At 43.1% G+C, this 18138-nt stretch overlaps 2 protein-coding genes across 2 annotated transcripts; both read left to right on the top strand.

The window, feature by feature from the left end:
• Positions 1-9285: 9285 nt before the first annotated feature.
• LOC137815658 (uncharacterized) lies at positions 9286-9732 on the top strand. The gene has a single exon (XM_068618770.1). The coding sequence runs from the start codon at positions 9286-9288 to the stop codon at positions 9730-9732; it is 447 nt and encodes a 148-aa protein (XP_068474871.1).
• A 2514-nt stretch (positions 9733-12246) lies between these two features.
• On the top strand, positions 12247-13602 carry LOC137815657 (uncharacterized). The gene has a single exon (XM_068618768.1). The coding sequence runs from the start codon at positions 12247-12249 to the stop codon at positions 13600-13602; it is 1356 nt and encodes a 451-aa protein (XP_068474869.1).
• The last annotated feature ends 4536 nt before the right edge of the window (positions 13603-18138 follow it).

Raw genomic sequence — 18138 nt, 5'->3', positions numbered from 1 at the left:
CGAGAGGTTTGAGAACCTCAATTGTGGCCACATCTAATGTATTTGTCCATAATTTGGTACCCACAATGCAAACAATTTAAAACCATGATATTAAATAAAGTGCCTAAGATTACAACACCAATTATAGGTATAAGTAAACAGTGCATTTCTCATAACATAGGACCTCTAACTCTGCGCTTGATCCAACCAACAATATTTTCAACCTCAATTTTAGAAATAGAATCCTCATTGTCATTCTCATGACCATTTTAAAAAGGGTGCTCAATTTTGGATCGTGGTAAAGAAAACTTTCACTGAAATAGTCATAAACCAATTACATTTGTCATTTTATACCCTTTCACTAAGAGGACGCTTGTTGGAATAGAAATCGCTTGGAGTTAACTCTGCCTAGAAATCAAGTAATGGAAGTCAGTATTTGAGTAACAACAATCACCTTTTAGTTTAAACTCAACAACCGAAACCGTGTTGGTAGTGGACGAAACCTGGTGATGCTTACCAAACATTGAACTATTGATAAATACACTGAAAGAGATACGAAAACTAAACAAAAGTCAGTTTTCACCATAAAAAGACATTAACGACAAATAGCAAAGGCCTCCGGTTAAAAAATGTGAGCATTCATCGTAGACATGGCAAACAACCCCTAACAATTTAATTTCTTTAAAAGGGGGTGAAAATGAAGATATGAAGGAAAATCTAAAACTGAACGGAAATCAAGAAAGAGAAATTGAACCTATAATATCTTTTTAGCAGCACTCCCTTGTATCTTCTACAATATTTCCCTAATATTTTTCTCACTCTCAAATTTGAAGAGACATTCCCTCTTTCTATGCAACTGTTTTTTAAAATTAACCACTCTCTCAATTCAAAACCGCCCATCTTCTCCATTATTTCCACTAATATTTTTCTTTCTCTCAAATTTGAAGAGACATTCCTCTTTCTATGCAACTATTTTTAAAAAGTAACCACTCTTTCAATTCAAAACTTCCCCAACCTCTATTTCAATTCAAAACCGCCCCCACTACGTATACCAAATATTGTAGAAAAAATAAGAAATGACACAATGACCATAATACAATAATAAAATTAAATATTAATATAAGGATAAAATGGGAAAATAAATGAAGAGCAGTTAAGAGGGGAATCCCCTTTATATATAGGTATAGATATTCAAATGTAACAAACCTAAGGTTTATTTTTTCCTTCTCAAAGAATTTCAGTAAAAGGACAAAAGACAAAAAAAACATATTCTAACTAAATAAACATGAATATTGTGAACAATACAATTTCTCCTTTAATACAATTAGATCAATTAAATTTAACTAAATCTGATTACTGTTAGAAATTCAAGTATCCTATAATGATTATGAAAATTCAATTATATAACTTTTTTACATCTTCATTTGATTTTAAAATAATTAACTTATAATTATTAAATTAAAAAAATGGTGTGTATGTCAATGAGTATATTGACTATTGTACTGGCCAGACCTCGATCATCGACGCCAGAGAAAGACATTGGACATCAGAAATCAATGGTCTGATAGTAATAATGGACCACGTAAGTTGGGTCCCATAGACAGTATGAGTTAACACCCAGATACCAGAAAGACCTAAATCATGAGAGGATCATGCATGGGGTGTGTATAGTACATTCGGGTACAACACAAGCAAATGTTCCTTGGAGGCGCTAAAGCCCGTTAGGGTTAGGGTTTCCAGGGAAAGATTGCATGCATGGCACGTGAATAATTAGGGCACCCACAAAACAGATGGTGCCACAACACTGGTACATGAGTTGGTACCCTGACCGCCATGCTGTTAGAAAGATTGCACTCCAGAAGAGGCAAATCTTGTGTCGCGGTTGCGCTAAGCTTGTGCAACGTGTCACAAGATGCCTCACCAGTAAATCCTAATTCCACTTAAGGAAAGATCTTTGAGGGATAGGGAAGTTGAAATAATTACAACCTATATAAAGGGTGGTAAGAACCCTAGAAAAGGTACATCGATTCTAAGATTGAAACTCCTTTACATACTTATTGTTTCTAGCCCAGTACTGACCTGATCGTCAGAGTGCAATCAACAGGTAGGGCCCCCTCTGTCTCAACAGAGCCACTCTTAGCTACCCAAGGAGAGAGCGTAAACCACTAAGGAGATAGGAGGAGCCACCATCTGCCTTTGAAGTCAACTGCGGCTGAGTCAACCGGCGAGAATATTTGGCGCCCACCGTGGGGCCCCATAAAACGAGGTCTCATTCACAATCATGTTGAGATCCAACCAGCAACATGAGAAACACGAGGCAAGGTTTAGCTGCACTATAGGGAGGGGACAACGTCACCATGCAACAACTCATGGAGACCATACGTGCCCTTCAGGAGGCAGTAGCGGCGTCCAGGGTCGATCAAGACCGTTTCCAGGTTGACCTAATGGCGTCGCAAGCAAGCAACAGGGAGTTACGCAGGACCAATGAGGAACTGCGCAGGAATTTACAACAAATGGAGGAACGTACAATCGATGAGCAAGCCCCACCTGCACCAGTTAGGTTTTGCCCCATGCCGTTCTCTCAAGTGATCATGGACATTGTGATACCATCCACCTTCATAGGTCTGAAGGTCACCTTCACGGGTGTGGAGTGTTAGAAAAGATGGCTTTAAACTAGAGGGGGGGTGAATTGTTTAAAGAGGGTTTTCGCAAACTTTTCAAAACTAGAATGAATTTATCTCAGGAACCAATTGATTTAGCAATTCAGTTAGCCAAAACAGCAAGCAAAAGTTATAGTACCAGAAAAACAATCGGTTGTTTCGTAGAAACAATCGGTTGTTTATACCAGCAAACAACAAATAAACTAAATTTAAAGAGTTAGAGATAGAGAGATTGTACACAATTGTTTATACTGGTTCACTCCAAACCAAAGCTACATCTAGTCTTCTCAGAAACCCTGAGGAAATCCACTAAGCAATAACCACTTGATCACTTACACAACAACCAAGAGAATGACCTTGAACACCTCAAGAAACACACTCTCCTTGGCTAACACTAAGATTGCTGATCTTGAACACCTCAAGAACACACAACCAATCTCAGCAAACACAGAAACGAATTGTTCAACAGAGTACAAGGATTACACTTGTTACAGAAGATAATCTGAAATTAATACAAGCAGAATCCTAGTCCAACACTTTCATTAACCACAAACTCTTAACAATCTCAGCACTTTGAAAAACTCTTTTGAAAAACTTTGTCAAAGATCCTTAATTGTCAAATTTGTTTTTCTGAATTTATTCAAAGGTGTAGTTTGTTATCAAATCTTAACAAACTCTTAAATTGCATTAAAAGATTGGTCAAAGCATTTATTGACTGGAGCGTAAGCAGTTAAAACATTTAAAGCTCAGTAAACAAGAAACAAGTTTTTCTGTTATGGTCCCAAAACAAACAATCGGTTGTTTCCTCGAATCAATCGAATGTTTTGGTACTTAACAGTTCAACAATTCAAAACAGTTTTCAATCTTTTTCTCAAAACACCTAAGTATAAACAATCGGTTGTTTCGACAAAACAATCGGTTGTTTTAACTTAGTTTGAAAACATTTTACTTTCACAAAGATTGAGAATGCTAATGCTTTAGATTTAATCACAGGGTGGATTACAACATATAAACTATCCCAGAACAAAGCTTAAACCAGCACAACAACATCAAGCATAGCAGAGGCTTCAACATCCTTCAAAGGATTTTGGATTCTTCAAAACATGAACACCACTTGGTTCAACAATCTCCCCCTATTTGATGAAGACAAATCCCTGATGCTTGTGTTGTACCTGATTAAATCTGAAGCAGTTCCTGCAATAAAACTTTGAGCAAAACATTGAACTTCTGATATTTTGTTAGCATACAGATAAACAGTTAAAGTTCAAAAACACCTAATATCAGAAACATATTACATAACCCAAACTGTTTTATCAACTAAAAACAAAAACTTAAAACACAGCATATATCTCCCCCTATTTGTCTTCACAAATAGATAAAGATAAGTGATAAAATAGGATATTGTTTTTATTACATCAGAATTAAAGCAACAACAGCAGAAGGAAGGAAATTTTAAAAAACCAGAAATATCAGCCAAAAACAATCGATTGGTTATCGAAACAATCGGTTGTTTTTCCTTCATTCTTCTTCATCAGCAAACTGAAGATCAAAGATTTGATTCTGAACAGCTTCAATCTGTTCATCCAGAGTCATAAACCTTGCATCCATGTTGTCAAACCTGGTGTCAATCCTTTGGAAATTACTAACACAGAGATCATGGAGGCTCCTTTGATTTTCAGCAAAGCTATCAAGCCTATTCACCATGAGTCTTTCAAAAGATGACATGGTTTGCATCCTTTCTCCTTGATGTTCATCATCAACACTTGGTCCAGCATCTTGAAAATCTTCAGGTGGATTTTGATGTTGAACATCCATATCAGCAGCTTCATCTTGTTCAAGATTAGCAGCACCACTAGATGAGGCACCATGATCACCATCCTTGCTTATCCATTTTCCACCTACTTTTGTAAAACCCATCTTGCTGAGTGATCCATTGTTCAACTCTTGAGTTGACTTGACCAGCTCAGAAGTTTCATCTTCAAGATTAACTTCAAAATAGAGTAGAAATTTAGATATCAAAACAACATATGGATAATTATAATCACCTAACCTCATGGCTTTTTGCATGTGTTCTTTGATTATACGAATCCAATTGATCTTGATTTTCTTGGTGATGCAGAAGATATAAACCAGATCTTCTTCAGTTAGCACAAAATGATTACTCCCCCTTGGAGTTAGAATCCAAGTTATAATGAGAGCAAGCAATCTCTCATCAAGTTTCAAACCTCCAACCGAGCATGTACTAACTTGAGCATGATTATTCTTCAAGCAACTTTTGTAGAATTGGATTTTGTTAAAATCCTCCACCACACCAAGGTTTCCCTTGTTGATTCTTAGACCAGAGAACTTAAGTCCAGCAACAACAGTCCATACTTCATGAGTTATCTCCATTTCTACACCTTTCACATGAGAAACTAGATTGTTTCCCTCAAACTTCAAGTTTGTGTAGAACACCCTCACCAAATCTGGATAAATGTTTCCCTTCATCTCCAGGAACTTTCTGAGAGATTAATCCTTGAGCAGCCTTCTCACATGATCAAGCTTTTGACTTTTCAGCCAATCAAAACATACAACCTTGGGGTTGTTTATCTTCTTGATACTTGTTTCATACCTATACTTCTCAATGAGATCATTGTCTCCAGAAAACCAGCCTTCTAGCCTTCCTCCAAAGCTTACAGCCCTGGTTTTGACTCTCTTTGAGGTGGGAGGAGTTGATTCCATGACAGCAGAGACGAAAACAGAGGAGAGCACACTTCACAGATTTTTGCAAGAGATGTTGCAAGAGATATTGCAAGAGATGTTGCAATTGGTTGTTCTTGTGGAAGAAATCTGCACTAGATTTTATAGCAGTAAGAGAATCAATATGAACTTAATTTCATTAAAGGGTACCTGGTTTTCAGAGAGAGAGGACATGACTCTGCTCTGCACAGAAAATGTCAGAAAAAGCTGAAAATCACATGGTCTTCGCATGTGATCTTTGACTAGTCATTAAGGCTCTTGAATTTCTAAGATTTTGGAATATATTCCTTTATAATGGTTGTAACTTCTTTCTGAACATAATCAGCTTTCAACACAGATCCTTTGACCAAGATTCTCTCTTTTAAATTGATCTGCAATGGATAGAAATTTAAAATAGCAATTAAAACAATTTCTTCATAGTGTTGTCAGACTCAAAACAATCGGTTGTTTCGAAGAAACAATCGGTTGTTTTTCTGCAGCAGTTAAAAACTTGATTTTGAATTTTAACCATGAGCAGAAGCAGTTTAAAGCAGATGACATTGATTAAAAAAAAATTTAACCATAAGAAAGAACTTTGAAACAGAAATTGAGAACAAATAAAGGAAAGTCTTATCCTTATGTTGATTTTTCAATGAGCCATGTGCTTTTTGATCAAGAAGCTTCTTTTCACTGTTGAGGTCTTTTGCATAGTATTGATTCAGCTTCAATGTTTTTCTTCAGCAGCTTGATCAGATGACTCAGTTATTCTTTTTCTCTTTATTTTTCTTGCATAAACAATTTCAAGTAGCAAGATTTGGTCCCCTTACAAATTTGGGTCCGTTTGTCTTTTCTTTGCAGTTAGAAATATCACATCCCTTAGGAATCCATTTCATAAAACCTTTGGAACAAAATATTTTCTAATTTTACAGAACCTAACAGAGTGGCCTTTCTTCATGCAGTAAAAGCATGTAACAACCGGTTGTTTCGTCTTAACAATCGGTTGTTTTTCTGATTTTCTTGAAAAACTTTTTGAAAACCTATCTTGCTTGTTCTGTGGATTAAAGCCTAAACCAGCCTTTCCAAAAACACAGCTTTGAGATGCCAAGACATTCTCAAAGTTTGATTTCCCCTTTGAAAGCTTGTCCACAGTTTCAACAAGATAGTGAACCTTTTTCTCAAGATTTTCACAATTTGTGCAAATGAGAGTATCACACTTGCAAGAGGCATTTTTGAAATGATTTTCCAATTTTTCAAAATCACTTTTTCCTTTTTCCAGATCCTCTTCAAGTGTTTTAACTTTCTTTTCAAGCCAACTGTTAAGATCTTTCAATCGGTTGTTTGAAAGAACCAATCTATTAGCTTCATCATGTGTTTCTTGAAAAGCTTCAAGTAATTCACTATAATTTTGTTCATTTAAGGAAGCACATGAACTTACCTCACTTGAGATGCAAGATTCATCATCATTTTCAGCTACCAAACATATGTTTGCTTTTTCATCTTCACTTGATGAAGAACTTGACGATGACACCTCATTTTCATCCCAAGCTATGTAGGCTCTTTTTGTCTTGCCTTTCTTCTCCTTGTAACTAGTCTTTTTCTCTTTGCTCTTGTTGGGACAATCTGCCTTTATATGACCTTGCTCACCACAACCAAAACAAGTATAGTTATTTGAATTGAATTCATTGGGTTTCTTGTTTCCATACCTATCATTGTTGTTGTCTTTGTTGCGGTTTCTCTTTAGGAATTTGTTGAATTTTCTTGACAGCAAGCTAAGGTTTTCCTCATCACTAGAATCTTGCTTCCCCTTGTGTTTGGATGCTTTCAAGGCTATGCTCCTTGTGTGCTTATCTTCACTCTCTTGAACATTGAGTCTATTCATCTCTAGCTCATGTTCCCTAAGCTTTCCAAACAAAGAAGCAACACTTAATGATGTTAGATCTTTAGATTCGGAAATAGCAGTTACCTTTGGTTGCCATGCTCTATCAAGACATTTCAAGATCTTGATGTTCAGCTCTTCTTTATCAAAGGTCTTGTTTAGGCTCATAAGGTGATTGATGATGTGCGTAAACCTTTTTTGCACTTCAGCAATTGTTTCTCCTTTAATCATTCTAAACATCTCATACTCTTGGATGAGAGCATGCTTTCTAGCTCTTTTCACCTCATTTGTTCCTTCATGAGTGACTTCCAAAGTGTCCCACATTTCTTTTGATGATTTGCATTGCGAGACCCAGAAAAACTCATCAGAATTTAAAGCAGAGGTTATAATATTTTTGGCAATGCAATCGAATTTGGCCTTTTTGCTTTCTGCATCAGTCCATTGAGACCATGACTTCTCAATGACAGATCCATCCTTTTCAAACTTTGGGATAAAAGGACCATTTTCAATTGCATCCCAAATTCCTTTGTCAAGAGATTCCATAAATATTTTCATTCTTACTTTCCAAAACTGGTAGTTCAAACCACAAAACAAAGGTGGTCTGTTAATTGAAGCACCTTCCCCAAAAGGTAGTCTATCAGCCATTTTAAAATATTTTTAGGATCAACTTGAATAACTTTCAAGAACCAAGCTCTTAATGCCAATTGTTAGAAAAGATGGCTTTAAACTAGAGGGGAGGGGGGTGAATTGTTTAAAGAGGGTTTTCGCAAACTTTTCAAAACTAGAATGAATTTATCTCAGGAACCAATTGATTCAGCAATTCAGTTAGCCAAAACAACAAGCAAAAGCTATAGTACCAGAAAAACAATCGGTTGTTTCGTAGAAACAATCGGTTGTTTATACCAACAAACAACAAATAAACTAAATTTAAAGAGTTAGAGATAGAGAGATTGTACACAATTGTTTATACTGGTTCACTCCAAACCAAAGCTACATCTAGTCTTCTTAGAAACCCTGAGGAAATCCACTAAGCAATCACCACTTGATCACTTACACAACAACCAAGAGAATGACCTTGAACACCTCAAGAAACACACTCTCCTTGGCCAACACTAAGATTGCTGATCTTGAACACCTCAAGAACACACAACCAATCTCAGCAAACACAGAAACGAATTGTTCAACAGAGTACAAGGATTACACTTGTTACAGAAGATAATCTGAAATCAATACAAGCAGAATCCTATTCCAACACTTTGATTAACCACAAACTCTTAGCAATCTCAGCACTTTGAAAAACTCTTTTGAAAAACTTTGTCAAAGATCCTTAATTGTCAAATCTGTTTTTCTGAATTTATTCAAAGATGTAGTTTGTTATCAAATCTTAACAAACTCTTAAATTGCATTAAAAGATTTGTCAAATGATTTAATGATTGGAGCGTAAGCAGTTAAAACATTTAAAGCTCAGTCAACAAGAAACAAGTTTTTCTGTTATGGTCCCAAAACAAACAATCGGTTGTTTCCTCGAATCAATCGGTTGTTTTGGTACTTAACAGTTCAACCATTCAAAACAGTTTTCAATCTTTTTCTCAAAACACCTAAGTATAAACAATCGGTTGTTTCGACAAAACAATCGGTCGTTTTAACTTAGTTTGAAAACATTTTACATTCACAAAGATTGAGAATGCTAATGCTTTAGATTTAATCACAGGGTGGATTACAACATATAAACTATCCCAAAACAAAGCTTAAACCAGCACAACAACATCAAGCATAGCAAAGGCTTCAACATCCTTCAAAGGATTTTGGATTCTTCAAAACATGAACACCACTTGGTTCAACGAACCAAGTGGTGTTCATGTTGGACGAACTGGTAAAGAACGGTGCCTTAAAGGACTACCTACAGGAGCCACAAGGGGCCCTAACGTCAGCGGCCCCAACAAGAGATCAGGGGCATGAGGTGCCCTTACATGGAGAGATCAGCACCATCGCTGGAGGATTCTCAGGAGGAGGCTGCACCGCCTCCCAACGTAAGAAATACGTAAGGGGAAAATGACAGTAGAAGCACAGAAGTTGGACCAGACGCCCGAGCCCGACCTTGTCTTCACGAAGACTGATTTGCAGGATGTGGTCCCACACGACAACGACCCAGTGGTGATCTCAGTGGTGACAGTGGGCAGAAAGGTGCACCGCGTCCTTGTAGATCAGGGAAGCTCGACCAACGTGATATTCTGGTTGACCTTCAACAAACTGCAATTGTCTCCTGACCAGCTGAGACCTTACGGTGGCTACCTATATGGTTTCACGGGAGACCAAGTAGAGGTGCAGGGACACATAGAGTTGAGGACAACCTTTACTGACGGCACAACGTCCCGCACTGCTAACATCAGGTATCTCGTTGTTAGCGCTCCCTCAACCTATAACATTCTTTTGGGCAGGCCTACTTTGAACAAGATTGAAGCGGTAGCCTCTTTGAGGCACATGAAGATGAAGTTGTGATGGAAACCAAGTAGAGGATGCTCAAGGCCATGAAGCCCAAGCCCAACAAGGGGCCCAAGCCCATCAAGGGGTCCAAGCCCAACAAGGGGCCAAGCCCAACGAATTACTAGGAGCATGGCAAGAGCTTTGGGACAAGAGTATAATAAAATGGCTCTTCTTATTTCTTTTGTAGAATAGGGGTGTGAATGTAATAAAAAGGTGTAAGTAGTAAGGGAGTTTAGGGGGGAGTGTAGATAGGAGCCTAGGGGGTGCCAATCCAGGAAGGAAAGTCACACTTCCTTCATTGTCTAGATTGGCGCCGAATTTCATTTCATTTGTGTGCCATTTGGCTTGCATTTTCAGCACCTCTAGGCTATAAATAAAGGTGCTTAGCTTGTATAATTCAGATTGGAATTTTATAGTAGAGAGACTATACTCAAATTTGGAGAGAAATTGTGAGTTTTGAGTCTTCCTCTTCTTTGCCTTATCTTGTGAGCTATGGTGAGCTTCAAGTGGTGGCACTCCATCACTTATCTTGGTTCAAGGTTCCAAGTGGTGTGAATGGCTTCTTCCAATTCTCAAAATCCAGCAAGCATCTTCTTCTATAAGTGTTCTTCTTCCCTTTTCTTCAATTTTCCATTCGGTAGTTTTGATTCCTAGAGTTTACTTCTTTTTCTACCGTTTATTTTTGTGTTTCCAGCATTGTGTTCTTAATTCTGTTTTGGTTCAGTAGCTAGCTTTTAAATTCTGTCCAGTTTAATTCTTGTTCTTCTTTCCTTTTGTGTTGATTCAATTTGACAATACATGGACTTCCATATGAGTCTTGGTTGGTGCTTAGTTTTGGTGAGTTCTTGAATTTAGAACATTGATCCAATTCTAAAGTAAAGTGCCTTTCAAATCCAGCTCAAGTTGATCCTAAGAATGTCAAGAATCATGTGTTCTTGTAGTTACATTCACATCATGTGGTATCTAGAGTCTAGGCTTGTTGTTGCTTAAATTTTGAGTTGTATTGCACTTTACATTTCAAGAGCTCTTTAATTCAAGTTGTTTAGCATTCTGTTTTAGGATTTATCTTGAGTTTTCTTGCTGTTTTCTTTTGTTACACCATGTGTTTGTGAAAAGGATTCTAGCACTCATTGTTCATATGAGTATGGCTGCTCTTTTGGAATGGCATTCTCCTTCCTAGAGCTGACCTTAAGCTTCCTTTCACTTGTGGTTATATCTTGTTATATGTCTTTTAATTTTGTAATCATGTCAAGTTTTGTCTTAGTCATGTTATTCCATAATTGTCATTACTTCTAGTAGTACTTTTATTGCTTTAATTGTTTCTTGCTTTGGTTTACTTTCTGTTTTTTGAGTTTATTGCTTGATCCTTTGTGCATTTTCATTTTTAGATTTGAGTTCATGCTTGTATTTTCATTCTATACAAGTTCCTTTACACAATTTCCATTATGTCTTTGCTAGTTCATCATACTGTTTTTCATTCCTAAATAGGCTCCTCTGTTTTCTTACAAACGTGCTACAGTTTTCAATTTACTGCAATTAATTGGCTCATAGGAAATTTGTGAAAATTTGGATTTACATACTTCAAAGTGTTACAAAAGCATAGAAAAAAGAATTACTCAAAAATTCCAAGTACACAAAAAAATGATAAATAAAATACGAAAAGTATACAATACTGCCGAAAAGAATACGGTAATTGGGCAGCAATTTTGAAAAATTTATTTCTCTCAATTGGCTTACTGTTTTTACCTCATTCCAGTGCCATTTTTGAGTTAAGACATTGAAGTTTCTGTGGTTAATTTTTCACATTCCAGTTTGCTTTCAGTCGGTACAGTTAAATCTGTAAACATAGCACAGTTTGCTTTAAAAAAAAATTCCAGTAGCTGTTTTCTGTTTTCTTTAATCTACTCTAGCACTTTTCTTTAGGACTCTTTTTGTGTACCTTCTTTATTCATTGAGTTCCTTATTTTTCTTGATTGTCTTTCATTCATATTCTTTCTAGCTTCTGTACTGGGATGACCGACCGGTCCAAGGACCCGGTCAACCCACATGTCAAGACCATACTTTAAGGTACGAGGTCGACCATGTGTCACACGTGGCCGACCGACACCGAGTGCTCAAGTCAAAGGTTGACCCAATTAACGAAGGTTAACCCATGGTTAGGAAACGACCTAATCCAACCCTAATTGCTAAACAACCCCCTAATCCGGCCCAACAGCGAGGGCCCATCAAGGTAATATAAATATCACGCATTCCAAGGAATAAGGTACGTCATTATCTACAGTATTCCAGCCAGCCGAATACGATACCCCACTGACTTGAGCGTTGGAGTGCCATCTGCAGGTACCCCACCCGCCTGAGGAGTCATCCAGCAAGGAGAGCCGAAGGAGGAAGTGAGATACGACCGAGCGAGCGACACTCGAAGACAATAGTTCTCCCAGTCCCCAACCTAGTTCGAGAACAATTGGCGCCCACCGTGGGGCCGAGGAGAGCCAGCAACAACCACAGCAGTAGATGGTATCAACCCGCAGCATGGCAAGCATGACCGAAGCAGACCAAACAACAATGATGATGGCCCTTCAGAAGGAGCTAGCAGAGATGAAGAAGGCACATGAGGAGACGGCTAAGAAGAATGAAGAGGAGATCAAAAACCTCCAAGAAGAAAACAAGCGGATGAAAAGATTGGTCGAGGGGGTGCCATCCCTCGCTGTGACTAATCAGGCCGGCAGGTCCCACTATACCGGGGCCGGCATCCAGGCCGAGAAAGACACCAAGAATGATTTCACCCTGGAGATGGATGGGGAATCCCACCCCAGCAAGACCATCAACACCACCGCTCCAGCGGGCCCGGACCGACGCCATCCCTTCACTGACTGTGTCATGGAAACCCCCTTGCCAGACAAATGGAAAGGCTTTAACAGGGACCGTTATGATGGGACGACCGACCCAGATGAGCATGTGGACGCGTACACGACCCATATGAGCCTGTACACCACGGACGACGCAGTATTCTGCCGAGTCTTTCCAACCTCACTGAAGGGCAGCGCTCTGAGCTGGTTCACCAAACTCCCAGCACACTCAATAGACTGCTTCGAAACACTGGTAGCTAAGTTCGACATCCAGTTCGCAACCAGCCGCCCCCACCATCTAACATCCATAGCCCTGGTCGGCATTCGTCAAGAGAGGGGAGAGTCCCTCCGAACGTTCATCGATCGGTTCAGCAAGACCGCTATGAGCATTCGCAACCTCAGCCCTGAGGTGGCGATGCACCACATGCTGACCGCCCTCAGACCCGGCCCGTTCGCTGACAGCCTGTGCATGCAGCCTGCTACCAATCTAGATGACCTTAGACGCCGAGCGGCCAAGTTCATGCAGCTGGAGGAACTTCGTGAATTCAGAAACAACGCCCGAGCCGAGGCAAGCGGGGAAAAGAAAGAAGATAGAGAGCAGCCAGGAAGGTCCCGAACCGGTTGGGACCAGAAAAGGGACAATCGCGGACCCCGTTTCTCCCGCTACACACCTTTGAACGCGGAGAGGACCAAAATTTTACAAGAGGCCCTGAGCGCCGAGTTAATACCACCGCCCCGAAGGGCCTTGAGCCCAGAAAACGCCGACCGCAACAAACGATGCCGGTACCATAAGAATACCTGCCATTCAACCGAGGAGTGCCAAGCCCTGAAGGACAAAATTGAAGAACTTATCCAAGCCGGGCACCTCAGGCGCTCCGTGCGCGGAACCCGAGAAACGCGTCGCTCCCCATGCAAGGAGCAAACGGTCAGGAGACGAGACCGAACCCCCCAGGCCCACGAGATGGCGAGAGGCGGGGAGACCGACGGGGACGAAGAGACGACCCCCCACAAACTGACACCCGCAGAGGCCGAGAAGTGATTAATACCATAGCCGGAGGGTTCGGTGGCGGAGGCAGTACCAACAGCGCACGCAAGAAGCACCTCCGCGCCGTCCACCAAGTAAATCTTGTCTCCGTTCGACCAAGGATGCCACCAATCACGTTCACAGATGAAGATTTCAAGGGGATAGACCCAACCCAGGACGACCCCATGGTGATATCGGTCGACATCGATAACTTCACGATCAAAAAGACCCTCGTGGACCAGGGGAGCTGGGTCGACATATTGTACTGGAAGACCTTCAAAGCCATGAGAATACCGGAGGAGGAAATGATGCCCTACAACGACCACGTGGTCGGCTTCTCAGGGGAGCGCGTAGGGACGAGAGGGTACATAGAGCTGTACACGACGTTCGGCCTGGAAGGGGCCAGCAAAACCCTCAAGATCAGATACCTGGTCATAAACGCCAACACGTCTTACAACATCCTCCTCGGCAGGTCGTCCCTCAACAAACTTGGAGCGATTGTCTCCACACCCCATCTGGCAATGAAGTTCCCTTCCCTCTCGGGCGACATCCTGACCATACATGTAGATCAAAAGGTCGCCCGAGAATGTTACGCCGAAAGCCTGCGGGTCGAGCCCACACAACAGGGGCCCAGCGGCAGCCGCTCGCCCAGGCGAAAGATAGCCGGTCGTGGAAGAAGCCCCCGCCGACACTCACCCCAACCCAAGAAGGGCATCACCATGGCAGACCTGGATCCCAGAGAAGTTGAGCCGAGACTTGAAGCCAAGGATGAGCTGCGACAAGCCGAACTCGACGGGGAGGATCGGTATATAAGCATAGGCACGGCAATGGCCGCCGCCGATGCGGACTTCGTTCACCAAACCCTCAAAAGAAACGTAGACCTTTTTGCGTGGACGACGGCCGATGTACCAGGCGTCCACCCGGACATCATCACCCATCGCCTCTCGGTATATAAAGAAGCCCGACCGGTCGCACAAAAGAAAAGGAATCATGGAGAGGACAAGCGGCTGGCCGCCAGAAGTGAGGCCGAGAAGCTCTTGAAAGCCGGCTTCATAGTCGAGGCGCGATACTCTACTTGGCTAGCCAACGTCGTGATGGTTAAAAAGCCGAGCGGCAAATGGCGAATGTGCGTAGACTACAAGGACCTCAACAAGGCGTGCCCCAAGGACTCATATCCCCTTCCCAACATCGACCGGCTCGTAGACGGAGCGGCCGGCCACAAGATATTGAGCTTCCTGGACGCCTACTCCGGCTACAACCAGATCAGCATGCACCATAGCGATAGAGGTAAAACGGCCTTCACGACGGACGGTGCGAACTACTTCTACAAGGTGATGCCGTTCGGCCTAAAAAACGTCGGGGCTACCTACCAGAGGCTCATGGACAAAATTTTCAAAGGGATGATTGGCCGAAGCGTAGAGGTCTACGTGGACGACATCGTGGTGAAGTCCGACTCGTGCAGCCAACACATCAAAGATCTACAAGAAGTCTTCGACGCTTTAAGAAAGGTCAACATGCGCCTTAACCCCGAGAAGTGCGCGTTCGGCGTCGAAGGCGGCAAGTTCCTCGGCTTTATGGTGACCCACAGAGGAATCGAAGCAAACCCCGACAAGTGCAAGGCCATAACGGAGATGAGGAGCCCGAAAAACTTGAAAGAAATTCAACAGCTGCTTGGCCGACTGACAGCGCTTTCCAGATTCGTACCCCGCCTCGCCGAACGGATCAGGCCGATAGCCGCAATGCTCCGCAAAACTTCGAAATTTAGCTGGAACGAGGAGTGCGAGCAAATCTTCGGCCACCTCAAAGAATTCCTGTCCTCACCGACCGTCATCCAAAAGCCCCGCCTAGACCTACCCATAGTAGTCTACTTGGCAGTATCGGAGGAGGCAGTCAGTGCCGCCCTTGTCCAAGAGGTAGACCGCGAAGAACACCCAGTATACTTTGTCAGCCGGACGCTCCATGCAGCCGAGACCAGGTACCAAATGATAGAGAAGGTGGCATTGGCCCTAGTGCTGACGGCAAGGAGAATGCGCCCATACTTCCAGAACCACGAAATCAGGGTAAAGACCAACTATCCCATATATAAAATTTTGTCTAAACCCGATCTTGCAGGACGAATGATAGGGTGGTCGGTCGAGCTTTCAGAGTTCGACATCAAGTACGAACCGAGGGGCGCCATCAAATCCCAATGCCTAGCGGATTTTGCAGTCGAGCTCCCCAAGAACACAGAAGTCTCAACCAAATGGGTCCTCTACGTGGACGGCTCTTCAAACAAAACGGCCTGCGGAGCCGGGGTCGTCCTTGAAGGGCCTGGGGATTTACTGATTGAGCAAGCCCTCTAGTTCTCCTTCAAGGCAACGAACAACCAGGCGGAATACGAAGCCATACTGGCCGGCCTCAACTTGGCGAACGACCTGGGCGCGCGAGAGGTCGCATGCAAGAGCGACTCCCAGCTGGTCGTCGGCCAAATCAAAGGAGAATTCGAAGTCAAGGAGCCCCTCCTCCAACGATATTAGCACACCGTGCGTAACGTCATGGCCAAGTTCGACGCGGTGGCGGTCCAGCACATACCACGAGAGGAAAACGAGCGCGCCGATGCACTCTCTCGCCTGGCATCAACGAAAAAACAAAGCCACCATCGATCGGTCGTCCAGGTGCGACTAGCACAACCGAGTGTGGGTGACGCCGAGTGCATGACAGTCACCGAGACCCACACATGGATGACCCCAATCACTCAGTACTTGGAGCATGGGACATGCCAACCGGGGGAAGAGAAGAATATCAGACGGCAGTGCGCCCGGTACACCATGATCGGTCAGGATCTATACCGAAGGGGGTACTCTACGCCGCTCCTAAAGTGCCTCACCAAGGAGCAATCCCAATATGTGCTGCAAGAGATCCACGAAGGGGCATGCGGGAGCCACTCCGGAGCCCGAACGATGGCAGCCAAAATAATCCGCGCAGGGTACTATTGGCCGACCGTCCACGGAGATAGTGCCGACTACGTCAAGAAATGCAAAAAATGCCAAGAGTTTGGCCCTCTCCACCACCGAAAACCAGAAGAACTGCACAGCATGACGTCACCTTGGTCGTTCGCTATGTGGGGAATGGACATCATCGGCCCATTCTCACCAGGCAAAGGCCAGACGAAGCATCTGCTGGTCGCGGTGGATTACTTCACCAAGTGGATCGAAGCCGAGCTGCTAGCCACAATCACCGCCCGAAACGTCCAAAACTTCGTATGGAAAAACATAGTATGCCGGTTCGGCATACCACACTCAATAGTCTCCGACAACGGCCGGCAGTTCATCGATCAGGGCCTCATAACTTTCTATGACGACCTCGGCATCAAATCCCTTACAAGCTCAGTCGAGCATCCACAAACGAATGGACAAGCTGAAGCGGCCAACAAGGTTCTGTTGAACGAGCTAAGGAAGAGGCTCGGCACGGCCAAGGGAAGATGGACGGAGGAACTGCCCGAGGTCTTATGGGCATACCGCTGCACCCCACAATCCACCACACAAGAAACCCCTTACAGCCTCACGTACGGCACCGAGGCCATGATACCAGTAGAAGTCGGGGAGCCATCCATCCGACGCCAACTCTTCGACTTATCCCTCAACAAGGAAAGTCTGGCGGTCGGCCTCGACCTCTTGAACGAGCTTCGAGATAAGAGCAAGATACGAGAAGCGGCGTGCAAACTCCGAGCGGCAAGGAGATACAACTCGAAGGTCCAGCCCAGAAGCTTTCAACAAGGCGACCTCGTCTGGAGAATGCGCAGCAACGCTAGGAAGTCGGACGGCAAGTTCTCATCAAATTGGGAGGGACCATTCCGAATCCGAGAAGTGGGAGAAGGGGGAGCTTACCACTTAGAGCACCTATCGGGAAAAATTGTACCTAGGACGTGGAATGCCACGCACCTAAAATTTTATTTCAGCTAAACATGAATAAAATATACGCACTCTTTCCTCGCCCGGCCTGTCCATCGGTCGGAGAGGTTTTAACGAGGCGTTTCACATATAAGTGTATACAACGAACGACAATAACGGTTCGGCCAAGGTGTACCACCTCTCGAGCTGTACCACCTCTCGAGCCTGGGAGGCAACTGTACTGGGATGACCGACCGGTCCAAGGACTCGGTCAACCCACATGTCAAGACCATACTTTAAGGTACAAGGTTTTCCATGTGTCACACGTGGCCGACCGACACCGAGTGCTCAAGTCAAAGGTTGACCCAATTAACGAAGGTTAACCCATGGTTAGGAAACGGCCTAATCCAACCCTAATTGCTAAACAACCCCCTAATCCGGCCCAACAGCGAGGGCCCATCAAGGTAATATAAATATCACGCATTCCAAGGAATAAGGTACGTCATTATCTACAGTATTCCAGCCAGCCGAATACGATACCCCACTGACTTGAGCGTTGGAGTGCCATCTGCAGGTACCCCACCCGCCTGAGGAGTCATCCAGCAAGGAGAGCCGAAGGAGGAAGTGAGATACGACCGACCGAGCGACACTCGAAGACAATAGTTCTCCCAGTCCCCAACCT

The sequence above is a fragment of the Phaseolus vulgaris genome, chromosome 1 (assembly GCF_000499845.2).
Source record: "Phaseolus vulgaris cultivar G19833 chromosome 1, P. vulgaris v2.0, whole genome shotgun sequence".
Classification (NCBI taxonomy): Eukaryota; Viridiplantae; Streptophyta; class Magnoliopsida; order Fabales; family Fabaceae; genus Phaseolus; species Phaseolus vulgaris.
This window is presented reverse-complemented; position numbering and strand designations above follow the sequence as displayed.